Source organism: Momordica charantia (assembly GCF_013281855.1).
Source record: "Momordica charantia cultivar OHB3-1 chromosome 11 unlocalized genomic scaffold, Mcharantia_2.0 BLBB01000011.1, whole genome shotgun sequence".
NCBI classification, from domain to species: domain Eukaryota; kingdom Viridiplantae; phylum Streptophyta; class Magnoliopsida; order Cucurbitales; family Cucurbitaceae; genus Momordica; species Momordica charantia.
The window spans coordinates 2600505-2613851 of record NW_028275159.1 but is presented as its reverse complement, the minus strand read 5'-3'; the positions used below and the strand labels follow the sequence as shown (position 1 = coordinate 2613851).

At 36.1% G+C, this 13347-nt stretch overlaps 2 protein-coding genes across 4 annotated transcripts; both read left to right on the top strand.

The window, feature by feature from the left end:
* Window positions 1–217: 217 nt before the first annotated feature.
* On the top strand, window positions 218–9274 carry LOC111005832 (Protein kinase superfamily protein). The gene is made up of 13 exons (XM_022277473.2): window positions 218–956; window positions 2525–2965; window positions 3179–3282; window positions 3877–4994; window positions 5489–5529; window positions 5777–5845; window positions 6644–6744; window positions 7682–7760; window positions 7857–7955; window positions 8065–8133; window positions 8239–8288; window positions 8388–8564; window positions 8662–9274. The coding sequence occupies exons 1-13, from the start codon at window positions 504–506 to the stop codon at window positions 8762–8764; spliced, it is 2904 nt and encodes a 967-aa protein (XP_022133165.2). The 5' UTR covers window positions 218–503; the 3' UTR covers window positions 8765–9274.
* Window positions 9275–9652: 378 nt separating this feature from the next.
* LOC111013808 (YCF36, putative (DUF1230)) lies at window positions 9653–12522 on the top strand. 3 transcript variants are annotated; one of them, XR_002601780.2, is made up of 6 exons: window positions 9653–10369; window positions 10485–10513; window positions 10597–10653; window positions 10744–10994; window positions 11820–11895; window positions 12066–12522. XR_002601780.2 is itself a non-coding variant. In XM_022288442.2 (5 exons), exons 1-4 carry the CDS (start codon window positions 9874–9876, stop codon window positions 10966–10968), a joined length of 807 nt encoding a protein of 268 aa, XP_022144134.1. In that variant the 5' UTR covers window positions 9654–9873; the 3' UTR covers window positions 10969–10994; window positions 12066–12522. The 3 variants fall into 3 exon arrangements, 2 of the variants coding, with proteins under 2 accessions (XP_022144134.1, XP_022144055.1); XM_022288442.2 differs by lacking the exon at window positions 11820–11895 and having other exon boundaries at window positions 9654–10369; XM_022288363.2 differs by lacking the exons at window positions 11820–11895; window positions 12066–12522 and having other exon boundaries at window positions 9654–10369; window positions 10744–11115.
* The last annotated feature ends 825 nt before the right edge of the window (window positions 12523–13347 follow it).

The following is a 13347-nucleotide window of genomic DNA, read 5'->3' as shown; positions in this document are numbered from 1 at the left end:
AAAGTGAAGATGGAGGGACCCAGTTGATGAATCTTATCCTTCCATGGGGATTCATCATTATTATTATATAAAGAAGTGGACTTGGAAGGAGGGAGGTCCATGGAAGGAGGGTGGGGGCGATCGTAGAGGAGCGAGATGGCGTCATTGACTTGGGATTAAGAAAAAAAGGAGAGAAACAAGGGAGGGGGGGGGGGGGGGGGGGGGGGGGGGGGGGGGGGGGGGAGACAAAGGAGTTATTGGAGGGAATGGGTGAAATAAGGGGCAAGTTTAAGAGTCTCAAGTGGTGGTAGCTTGAGGAACAAAGGTACCCATGTTAAGCGAATCTGTGGCTGCCCTTCGGACTTCACAGTAGATGAATTTTGGGGGCGTAGGTTTTAGCGTATAGAGGTTGAAAGTTGAGTTCTAAGAGTATTGGCAGGCGTTTTCTGAACCTTGTGTGTGATTGTATGAAGAAGAGACCCAGTGGGAGATAGATTGAGAGGGGAGTTGTGGCTTGATGATCCATGTCGAAAATGAAACATCTTCTCCGAAAGCTTCACATCGGTGGGGGGCTTAATGAGCACCAGCGATTGAGCGATGCCCGACCTGTGGCGCGACCCAGTTCGAGCCCCAGTCCCGGCCCCAGCCCCAATAGTAATCCATCGGCTTCTTCTTCTTCTGGCTCTTCATCGTCTCTGTCCATGGCGTCTTCTACGACAATTGGGAGATTGGAGGCTGTTGAATCGGTCGTTGATCGGACGGCTGCGGGGGATGTGGGCGGTGGGTGCGTCGATTTCAATGCCTTGGAGGAGGAGTTTCAGGTGCAATTGGCCATGGCGATTAGCGCCTCGGATCCCGATTCCAGACAAGATACTGAGTCGGCTCAGATCGATGCCGCCAAGCGGATGAGCCTTGGATGTTCGCCATCGGTGTTCGGCAGTCAAGCCCTCGCGGAGTTTCTATCGCTTCAGTATTGGGTATTTTCAGTTTAACTTTGAGTTTTTCAATTTGGGTATATTTTGTTCCCATTATTCAACTTCTAGGTCTTGATTGCTCAGTATCGTGAATTTCAATTTCAATTATGTCTCATCTTATCGTATCTTCTGATCCTGGGGATTTTCCCCCTTCTTGGCATTGAATTTTTCTATTACGTGTTGAATTGCCACTGTAGTCGCGATGTCTCATTTTCAGTTTCAAGAAACTTTTCATATTAGGCCGTCGGTTAGATGAGTGCGAAATTAATATTTTCTATCTTTGGTACTCTCCGTGCTTGAATTCTTTTGGCAGCCATACGATCAATTAGGATTACTGCATTGTTGTCGTGAGTTCTGCTCTGATCTTTATTTGAAAATTTCTGTAAAGTTTTGTATGGTTTATGGAACACGGTTATCACTTGGAGAATCATCGTATTCCATTTGTGGATGTAGATGTAGAAGTTTTCATTTCCTCCCCTTTTTTGCAACTCTTATTCCGTTTGACTGCTACTGGATCGGGAAATTATGGTTATGGGGCTTTTTCACTTCCTCCTGATTATAATTTTGAATGTGAGGTTGGGGCCAAGTAAGTCAATTTTAGTGCAGCTGTAGTTTTGCATATTTCCTTATTTGCATTGTCACCTTACTTTCAATTTATTTTTAACCTGAAGCTCCTTTTGTTTTTCATTTAAATAAGTATTATATTTTATTTAAGTTTTAGTTTCAGTGTGATGATTTTATAGTTGTTATTTTTTTGCTATTAGGAAGCTGTTATTTTCTGGTCTGTGTCTGTCACATGTCATGGTTTGTTAGCGTCCTATGCGTTCAGTTTTATTATCGGTTGCCTGGTTTTGTTGTTGTTGTTGTTTTTTTTTTCCATGTGTAATTAAATTGCCAATTACTTGTTTTTATAATTGCAGAGTATTCAGATTCAAAAAAAAAAAAAAAAAAAAATCTCCTCTGCACCACTTCATAAGACACATGCAAAAACATTCATCTTACACATCCTTGTTGAGTGCAATGTTAGTTTCTTAATCTAACATGTTCTTATGTTTTATAATATACTCTTGATTTCTTCTTGTGGGGTTAAGTTCTTGAAATTCCTTGCCTGGTATTGTTATCATATCAATAGTTAATTTATGTTTTTTGCCTGAAATGCCACCTATTTTAGATATTAAGGTTTGTTTGTTTATTATTATTCTTCTTCTTCTTCTTCTTCTTCTTCTTATTATTATTATTATTGTTATTTTATCTATTTATTTATTATTACTTTTGGAGTTTTGTTGCCACAGATACTTTGTTCATATTTTGACTGCTAGGAATTGAAGGGATTGTGATTATCCTTTCATCTGTCCTAAATCTGAATTCTGATTATATAAGGAGTTCAAGTTACATCCTTCAAATATTATTAACTGAGAATTAGTAATTGATCTCTTTCATACATATAGATCTATTAGCTATATTTATTAATTTGTAAACTTATTGCCAAATGCAGTTTATTATTGTTATTACTATTGATATTCGTTGTCATGGAAGCAGCTATTAAATAATTACTTTATCTACCAATGCAGAGCTATAATGTTGTAAATTATGATGAAAAAGTGATGGATGGATTTTATGACCTATATGGAATTACTGCAAGCTCTAGCACCCGAGGGAAGATGCCACTATTAGTTGATCTTAAGGAAATATCTGTCACGAGTGATATAGATTATGAAGTGATCTTGGTAAACCGCTTGCGTGATCCTGAACTTCAACAGTTGGAGAGACAAGCATATAACATATTCATGGAATGCATGGTTTCTGAATATGGTTTCATTTTAAGTGGCCTGGTACAAAAAATTGCTGATATAGTTGTTGCCAGAATGGGTGGTCCTGTTGGTGATGCTGAAGAAATGTTGAGAAGGTGGACTCGTAGGAGTTATGAGTTGCGTAGTTCTCTAAAGACCATTATTCTACCGCTTGGATGCCTTGATATTGGACTTGCTCGACATAGAGCTTTGCTTTTTAAGGTTTAACAAACTCTTCACTTTCTACCTTTTACCATTGCTTTTTCTTGAACTAATGCTATCTGCTTTAATAGCCTCAGGGTCTTGGTAGCTTAGGTTTTTCAATGGCTATCACCCCTTTTTTTGTATCAACAATCAGAAATGTTGTTCTTGCTGAGTCTTTTTCTTCCTTGATTTTTTGGTTGAAATTTGCTTGCTTCATGATTTTGGTATTAGGTACTAGCTGATAGGATTAATCTTCCATGTATACTTGTCAAAGGAAGCTACTACACTGGTACTGATGATGGAGCTGTGAATATGATCAAAATCGATAACGGAAGGTAATGACTGATGAATGAATCTTTTTCCAGTCTAGTATACAATATGTTAAGAAAATATCTGACCCTTCTAATTTTCTACCCAATGGTCACCAATACGATACATGTAAAAATGCAGTCACCAATATAATACAAACATAAGGTCACCTTTACAAATAGGAAAAAAGTTACTCGCATCTTTCTACCCAATGGTCCCGTTCCCATGCCTGTGTCCCTAATTACCAGAGATACCATTTCTATGTTTTAGCACCTTTTCCAACTAAATAGTTTGACGATCTTTTAAAAGACAAGTCATCGAGAGTATTGTTTGTGTCCTGGGTTGAGGTATTATGGAAAATTCAAGATACTTTCTTATTACTTTAATAATAAATGAAAGTAATACTCACATGTATGCCTTATATGCTAGTCACTTCAAGTTGTTCCAATTTGTTGTTGCGGGGATAATTGTAATGATTGTATTTTTTTCTGTGCTTTCCTAATATTTTATGTTCATGCTCTACAATTCTTGTGCAACTCTGCGTGCAATCTAATTTAAGTGCATACTTATAGAATTACAGGGACCTCTAATGTTTATATATGATTTATTCCATGATGCAGTGAATATATTATTGATCTTATGGGTGCTCCAGGCACGCTAATTCCCTCAGAGGCACCCAGCGGTCAATTTTCAAATTATGGCTTTGATAGGAGACCTGCAGATGTTATTGCAGTTCCTGAAGAGACGCCAGTATCACAAAATGAAGGAAGCGAATTGGTATTGATTTCATCTGCTCAAGATGGAGTAGTAAATGGTTGCGATTCAATGTTCAAAGAAGCTTCAGATATAGGTGTTCAACCAAGAGAGAACGTTAGGAACTTTATTGAAGAAATTCAAACTGGGAGTTCTGATTATGATTTTGGGAAGCTCCTAGAATCAGGCAGCAATGCATGTGAAAGTTTGGAAGGTGTAGGTGGACAGCCATCGTCTGCACAAAAGAAGAAAGTTAAAAAAGTTTCGAAGTATGTCATTAGCGCTGCAAAGAACCCAGAGTTTGCTCAGAAATTACATGCTGTCTTGCTAGAGAGTGGTGCATCACCTCCTGCTGATTTGTTTTCAGACATAGATTCACAGGATAATGGTGAAAGAAAAGCGATTCACCAAATGTATTCAATCAATGGGAAAGGCATGGATGTTGGGCTTCAATGCCACCTAGAGTTAGCAAGACATGGACAGTCTTCTGCTACTTCTACTGCAGTGGAGTATTTGAATAATGCTGTCCATGAAAATAAGCAGAAAGTGTTTACTGAGGGATTATCCGAAGAACAAACACTTGGGACAAATGTGAACAAGCACGGTATTTTTTGGCCTCACGGTGTGACAAACGAGGGATTTGTGTTTGTTGATGGTGAAGCTGGAAAATTGGTTGATGTTAACGGAACTTTTAATCGTGAACAAATGGATGGTGTTTCATTAACCTCTGATGCTGACTCTCATAAAAAACAACAAGGAACTGCCTTAGTGAGCGAAGAGAGAAAATGGTTGCAAGATAAGAGTGGTGGAATTCTTCAATGCTTTGATTTTCGTGAAAATCCGTCGGAAAATTTAATAGAAACTGCTGATAGTAACCTGCATACTGCTGATAGCCCCAGTGAGACGATTAACCCAATGTTGGGTGAAGTTGCAGAATGGGAAATTCCTTGGGAGGATCTTCACATTGGTGAACGTATTGGTATTGGTAAGATACATGGTCATTGAGATTGAAAAGATATATATCTAATTTCAATCAACGAGTTATCATTTTGGTTATGTGTATTTATCATTGAATCTCATCAAATTTTAGGGAATATGAACTGCGGGTTTAATTATTATTGTTATCATTTAATTATAACTGAAAGCTGAAAGGGTTTGTTTGGATAAAACAAGTCTATTTTTGTTTCAAAAATATTTTTGAAAACTTTGGTCGGATGTCTTGTAAAATTCAATGTTTTTTTTTCGTTTATTTTTGAAGAAAGAAAAACTTCACTTGTGGTGAAAAGTAGTTTATCCACTTGAACACAAACAAAAAAGAAAAGAAACTTGGAAAATGTAGTTATCCAAACCTGTAAAATTTTGTATAAAGGTGGAGATTGTTGTTCAATGTGCTTTCTACCTACTGTTCATAATTTTGTCATTCTTGAACCCCATGATTGTTGTCCAAAGTGAAGAATAACAGCCTTCCTTGTATCCCAGGTTCATATGGCGAGGTTTATCGTGCAGATTGGAATGGCACTGTAAGTTTCAACAGATGAGTGTATGCATTTTCATATTACACGTGTAGTTAATTGCTTTGTAAACAACTTCTATGCATAAGAATATGCAATAGTAGAATAAATTAGGGCTTAACATGTTCTTTTTGTTGCACTCACTTAGGAAGTTGCAACATTACATTTCATTTTGAATATGTACTTTGGATATATATATATATATACACATTTTTTATCAGAGTTGGGTTTTTGATTTAGCTATTTTAAATCACAGGAAGTTGCTGTGAAGAAGTTCTTGGACCAAGATTTTTCCGGTGCTGCTTTGGTTCAATTAAAATGTGAAGTAAGTTACAACTTCTAACTTTTAGGTAATTTGTTTGGAAAATTTGAGCTGGTTCTAGATCTGTATTTTTATTAAAGTAAAGACGAAGCATTTCTTACAACCCAGTCAAGTATCATTTTTAAAATCCAAAATGCCCTGGTTCAAGACTGGAAAATAAAGAAGTACGGGAAATTTGTAAAAGCAGAATTTAACGAACTGAGAATTGTAGCTAACAATTAAAATTAGATATGAAAGCACATGCAGAGATGTCAAAGACACAGGAGAAAATTGCTTTGGAGCTTCAGAATTGTGTCTGGAAGATCGAGGGCCTAAAATGGCTTAAACATTGGAGTGAGGGAATTTCACGAGGTTTTTATGGGTTATAGTATGACATGATTGATGGTGGTTTGATCTTTGATAATTTGGTATTTTAAATTACGAAAAAGTCGTGTTACACGTTAAATTAAAAGTATGAACCCATCTATCATAGGAATCAATTATTTTTTCATTCATTTTTAGGTAGTTATTTATTAACATAATCAGACCTACCTGAGTTACTTTGACATCTAAATGTAGTCGGGTCAGGCGGTTGTCTATGAGAATAGTCGAGGTGCAACAAGCAAGCCTTTGAGTCAAGGATAAATTTGCTAAATCTTGCATATTTTTGGTTAAATTTTTTTTATCGAGCTTATTTCTTTAATAAGCTATATTTGCAGCTGACCTTAATTTGTTTCTGTGAAATTAGTAGTAATTCTAAATTGTTAATAATCTCTTTAAGGACTTTCCTTTATATTGTTGAACTCCTGGATATTCATGCAGGTCGAAATCATGTTAAGACTGAGGCATCCAAATGTTGTCCTTTTCATGGGAGCAGTCACTCGCCCTCCTCATTTCTCTATCCTTACTGAGTTTCTTCCCAGGTTGATTGTTTTCCTTTTCTTTTAATTTATATTATTTGAGCTTAACAATTAGGTTATTTCATGTTTTGAATGTAGATTAATGCTGCGATGTAATTTATTTTCTGTCATGATTATATACCAAACTTACTTCTTTTAGTGGTAAGCTGCTGTGGACCACTGTTATGTTGTGGTATTATGCATATTCTCAACGTCTAATAGGTATCAGTTATCACTCCACACTATGATCAAATCAAATGAAAGAAAAAGTACCTTAAAAGCATTTTTTAACTTGCTTACTATCTTTTGGATGAAGTACTTAATTAGTATTTTGTTCAAAAGTTGTAGGATAGTCTCACCTAGAAGTAGTACTTCCAAAAGCTACCTCAAACATGCTCTTCTTAGATATCTCTGCGTTTTACAGAGAAACAATATATTCAAAAAAGGGAACAATCTCTGCGTATTTTTAGAAGAAACAGAGAAACAATATAGTCAGAAAAGGGAACAAAGACAGCCTAAGGACCGGGGTGCAGGCCACCCCCTAAAAGAACTAGAGTAAAGGTCTTTCAATCATACAAAATCATGAGGAGACTATAATTACAAAAGAAATTCTTTTAATTTGAACACGACCAAAAAGTTGTATGCCATACACTATTCCACAAAAAAAATCTTCAGCACTAAAGGAATCTTCAAAAACCAGTTTGTTTCTTTCTTTCCACACAATCCATAAGATAGCTCTCACCACACAATTCCACAGCACCCTTACTTTGTTTTTAGCTTTAACCTCACCAAACTTTCAGTCAACCAACTACCTATTTGATTTGGGAGGCAAATTGAAAGATTAAAAATCTGAGAAGTAGCGATATCTCTGCATTGTGAATCATGAGTTATGTCATTTTTTAGAAGCCTCTTTAACATGATCTCTAATCTTTTGTCTGTGTTCCAACCCCAAAAATTGCAGGGGAAGTTTGTATAGGTTATTGCATCGTCCCAATTCTCAACTTGACGAAAGGAGACGATTGAAAATGGCTCTTGATGTGGTAAGGACTAAGGAGTTAGAAAGAAAAAACAAAACTCCACTCCCCCACCAAATATGGTTAGCTCCTTTTCTCTTGATAAATCTTCTCTTTTTCCAGGCCAAAGGAATGAACTACCTGCACACAAGCCATCCTACCATTGTTCATAGAGATCTGAAGTCTCCCAATCTACTTGTTGATAAAAACTGGGTTGTCAAGGTAAATGAAACTATTTTGTGCATAGAATTTTTATGACGTTACATGATTTTATATGTTCTGATTAAAGCAGCCCAATCTTTTCTAGTATCTAACTTCCATTGCTTCATAGGTTTGCGATTTTGGCTTGTCACGTGTCAAGCAGAATACATTTCTGTCTTCAAAGTCAACTGCTGGAACGGTAATAACCTTGATAATAATCTACTGAATGTACATACTACCATCTATTTTATATCTGGTTTTGCAAAGGCATTCATAATGCTTATTGTTTCTGCTTAAATTGTAGCCTGAATGGATGGCACCAGAGGTTCTAAGGAACGAACCAGCCAACGAGAAGTAAGTTCGAACAAGGCATTGAACCGGGCAGCCGTCATGCCTGCATCTTGTCTTGTACTTGAATTTGAAATAATATTTACGCTGCCTATATGCGTGCAGGTGTGATGTGTATAGTTTTGGTGTGATATTGTGGGAGTTGACGACGTCCCGCATCCCGTGGAAAGGTTTGAACCCAATGCAGGTTGTGGGGGCTGTTGGATTCCAGGATAGGCGCTTGGAGATCCCAGAAGATGTCGATCCAGCAGTTGCACAGATCATTTGTGAATGTTGGCAAACGTAAGTTTCAAACTTCAAAATCTGCTTTCAATTTCCAGTACGAGAACTAGAACTTGATACTTACACATCAAGAGTTTGTTTCTGCTCCTCCTTGCAGGGACACGCAATCGAGGCCATCTTTCTCTCAGCTTATTACTCGATTGCGGCGCCTTCAACGGCTCGTTCAGAGAACGAACTCCGGGAATCAAATACCGGAGTGAAGTGAAAAGATTCATGTGAATTAAAATTGAAGTTGTTCGATGGCTCAAAGAGTCGGAGCAGCAAATGGTTGTTCTTCTTTTTTCGTCTCTTTTTTCTTAGTAAAGTTGTTTGAAAAACACTACAACTGGATAGGGAAGTGCTAGTTCATTCAAAGTGGGGGCTTAGCACCAAACCTATTTAGAGAAGTGGAAGATCCTCCAAAGCATACAAGTTGAAAGTGCAGTGGAGGGGTTTACCATTTTTATATATTGTAGTCCTTAATGTGTAGTAGGCTGTATTGAATCCACATGTAAGAAAATTCCCAAATGAAAGGGGAAAAAAAAGAAAAGAGAAAAGGAAAAAAAAAAAGGAGCAAAATAATAACTTCCAAGCTCAAGCTGTGTGTCTGCCTGTGGAGGCCTTTGGGGAATTGTAAACATTTGGTCTCTACAGATTACTGTGTAAAACAAATTTAACCCTCCCCCTCAACCCTCACAAAATCAAAAAGCAAAAGGAATTATTCATATAAAGTTTATTGTTTCATTACATTTATTTAATTTGGTTCTCTCTTTTTAGATACTACAAAGTTGGAATGGCTCAGCCAACAATGTAGCCATTAGTTCTAAGAACTAAGAAAAGGAAAGACTCAACATTAATTCGATTCTAACTCCTTTCATTTGAATGAATGTGGTTAAGGCATTTCAAAGTTGTCTTTATCAATAAGTTTGATATTGACAAGAGAGATAGATCAACATTTTCATAATATTTTATATTGACAAGATATGAAAAATATCTATTAATTATTTGTAATTTATCTAGAAATTGTAAAAAAATATTTATTTGTTAATTTATATATCTTTCATGATCTTTTTTTTTTTTAACAACTTTTTAGATCTCGAGATTTTTAGCAACATTTAAGAATAATTATTTTTCTGAAAAACTTTCTTCTCAAGGGGGGACGATAAACCAACTACATCGCCGTATTTCCATTTCAATAAAATGAAAGGAAGAAATAAGGGATTATTAATAAAATGAAAAATAAAAAATCTAACTTGGATATTGGTAATGCCGTAGTGGGCAACCACGAACAGAGGAAAGCCGTTGGTCGGTCGTCGGAAGCTAAACATCTATGGCCGGAGTCATGTACATAGTTCCGGCAAATGCTCCGCCGCGGGCTTTCTTTCCCTCCGCCCCCAATTTCCGGCCAATAATTTCACCGTTCATAAACCCTAGGCCCCTCCACCTCCGAAATTCCCTTTCCAGAATATCCCTCTCGTTCTCCTTCCGAAAAGGAAACAACATGCCACCGGAAACAGGCTGCCCTGTTCCGCCGGAGCAGCAGCCGATTAACGAGTATCAGACTCTCTCCACCTCATTCCCCTTCTCCTGGGCGTCCGGAGACATCGTCGAGTACTGTTCTCGATTGGTCGCCACCGGCGCGTCCTTCGCGCTATTCGTCGGGCTTCCGATTACTTGGTTCGGCACTGTGGGGGTCGAATCCGATCCGCTGAAACGATCTCTTTGCGCTGTTTCGAGTGGAATTTTGTTTGTCACGATTGCGGTTGTGAGGATGTATCTCGGTTGGGCCTACGTCGGAAACCGTCTCCTTAGTGCGACTGTCGAATGTAAATCCCCATTTCTTTGTTCATACTTCTAAATTCAATGTTCAAAAAACCCTAAAATTCAAGTTCTTCGTTCAAATGTAGTTCTAGATTCGTTCTGAAATTTTCATTTGTACAGACGAAGAGACCGGATGGTACGACGGCCAGGTACACTCGGACACTTCTTCTTCTTCTTCTTCTTCTTCTCATAGGATCAAGGTTAAATTGAAATTAAGAGCTTACATTTGCAGATTTGGGTAAAAACCGCTCAAGTTTTAGCGCGCGACCGCCTCCTCGGTTCCTACACTGTAAATAACCGATCTCGATTTCGATTTCGATTTCGGCTCCATAAATCCAAGCTTCAGCTGCGATTAATAAATCTTGTCCTCTCTCAACAGGTGAAGCCGGTGCTGAATAGGCTAAAATACACTCTCGTAACCCTAGCGGCGTCTCTGTTTGTATCCATAGTTGTGCTCATCAACATCGATGGAGGCCAATTGCTAGGGCCTTTATTCACCGGAAAATCTGCAGAAGTTGACGGCGGCAGAGTAATTCCCGGCGTTTATAGCGACGAATCTGCCAGATCTTTCGAGCCTGATGCATTCTGTGGACCTGGGGAATGAGATCTTCTTCAGTGACATTCATTCTGGTAAATTTTTTATTTATTAATATTTCTCTTTTTCTATCTTGTATAGCCCATAACCATTATTATGCAGTCTAAAAATTTGGCTCAAAAAGTTAATTTTATGTTAACAGCATATATTACAATCTTTTGTACCTCTACAAACCATATACTAATTAACTAATAATCTTGAATAATCCTTTTTATAGGTTAAAAGTTCAAGAATCAATAAAAGGAAAAAAAAAAAAAGTTTTAAGAACCTTATCTCCCATTTTAAAAGAAAAAAACTTTCTAAATTGATAAGATTCTATTAGTTTAATAGAAATATATTGCTATTATTTTTATTTTTTATTCGAATGAGTATCTAACCACATTCTTTTAATATATTAAATGCCTTCTTCACATCGTGTTAAAATGATGAGATGCTTAGGCAAAGATGAGAGAATAAAGTTAATTTTCGAAAAGATAATTGGATGAGTTTTTATGGATAATTCTTTTTTTTTTTTTTTGAGTACATATGGATAATTCTGTTGAATGGATTAGACTGTGTCGTGTTGAATTGGACCATATGTATTCGTTTTGTTGTCTGATTTTTTTAATAATAAAATTAATTTATCCAAATATTACCTTAATGAGTAAGGTATGTCCCTTGATAAATTTGACTTAGATTTCTCAAAATTTATCTACTTTTTGTTGTGGAAATTTCCATCAGCTTGGTTTCTAAAATCTTGCTTTAAGTTTAATGGATCTAATCTTCAACTTTTTCTTTCTTTCAACAAATAATATTCAACTTTTTTAATTCTCGTTTTCGGATAAAATAAAAATTTAAAGTTAGATATATCTCCTTTTCAGCTCCACGCCTTCCAATAAATATATAAATAGATATATTTCTACCCACCTCAGCAGAGTCAAATTCGATGATTTAATGGTAGGAATCTTCTTTTCTTTTCTTTTATTTTACTTTACCTACCTTATGTTAATTAACAAGCAATTCCATTCAGCTGATGTTAGAGAATTTCATTATTACTTTAAATATTGAAAGGCCAATTTTTCTAATAACTGATTATAGGTTTATAATCCCATTTTACGAATTTTCAGATGTAAGAATTCTAATCTTCTACTTCAAGGGAAAAAAAGTAGCACGAGAAGGAAACTTTTCAAGTAAAAAATGATCGATGTTCCTTCGATTTATCGAACATGTGAGAGAACGAAGGAACGCATTAAGCCTATAAATCGATCCACTAGTAATCTTCATGATGGAAAAAACGACATTGTTGATTCCAGAGAAGTAAACAAAGGACCGTCGGTTGTCTGACCAATTGACTCGGACACTAGACCGTTCGTGCCCACCCTGATAACTACACCTGCTTGTCTTAATGGGACTTTCAACAAATACCAGAGCCATGGGTTGACAGATCAAGTAACCTAAAATGATCTCAATTCACAGTCTTGTGCAATGTCTTATCTAGACAATTCAAATGTCTCATCCATTTGTCTTTCTCAATCCATATTCTAATGTCGAGCTGGATTAGGCTCACAAATCTTTTTTTATTAATTATTCTATTTTAATCTTTAAACTTTTAAAACATTTATTTTTGTTATTAAACTTATCCATTTTTTGGAAAATTCTGGTTATGACAAAAAATCCAGTTGATAATCCGAATATGCATTTATTTATGATAATAAAGTATAATAAACCATTTTTTATTACAAAATTTATTCAAATAATATTCAGGTAGGAAATTTTCAATCAATTAAATCTTTTTAATGATTTCTTATGAGTCCTTTGTACTCGAAGAAGTGTGAAAGTCCACTAAGAAATTTAAAAGAATATTTATTTGGTCAATACCACTTTTTTACCATTTTGTTCAAACAAACCATTATTTTACCACCTAAATTATGTGAGTTTTTCTATACCAAAAAATTATGTGGTTTGAAATACACGTATTAGTATTCTAAAAAACGTGTATTAACTTAAACTTGTACTAGAGTTGTTTTTTTTTTATAAAGTTGGAGCTTTGAACTCATAACATATCTGGTATAGGTGTTATAATCCATTAAGCTATGCTTTAGTTGGTGAATGCATGTATTAAAACGGTTTAAATAATGGGCAAATTACTCTTAAATTATGATAATTATTACGCTTAAACCCTCAAACCTTCGATCGTAAAAGATTGTGGGCTGTATTTACCAAATCTATTTAATAATATCAAATGGGAATTTGAATGGTTTATTATTTTAAAAAGTAAATAAATATTTAATGTTTTATGGGGCAAGAGGGCCCACATGGGAAGTAAAAAATAGCAAAATATCGGGGTTGGGTATGGGTTCATGCATCTGCCCTCTGTAACAGCCCTTCTCTGGCTCCGCAACCAGAAAG

Excerpts from the sequence above, each read along its gene's own strand:
- LOC111005832 (XM_022277473.2), top strand. The coding sequence starts at position 504 with ATGTCGAAAATGAAACATCTTCTCCGAAAGCTTCACATCGGTGGGGGG. Across the intron at positions 957-2,524 it reads TTCTATCGCTTCAGTATTGG|AGCTATAATGTTGTAAATTA; the intron begins GTATTTTCAGTT and ends CTACCAATGCAG. Across the intron at positions 5,530-5,776 it reads GTGCAGATTGGAATGGCACT|GAAGTTGCTGTGAAGAAGTT; the intron begins GTAAGTTTCAAC and ends TTTAAATCACAG.
- LOC111013808 (XM_022288442.2), top strand. The coding sequence starts at position 9,874 with ATGGCCGGAGTCATGTACATAGTTCCGGCAAATGCTCCGCCGCGGGCT. Across the intron at positions 10,514-10,596 it reads CCGGATGGTACGACGGCCAG|ATTTGGGTAAAAACCGCTCA; the intron begins GTACACTCGGAC and ends TTACATTTGCAG. Across the intron at positions 10,654-10,743 it reads GCCTCCTCGGTTCCTACACT|GTGAAGCCGGTGCTGAATAG; the intron begins GTAAATAACCGA and ends CTCTCTCAACAG.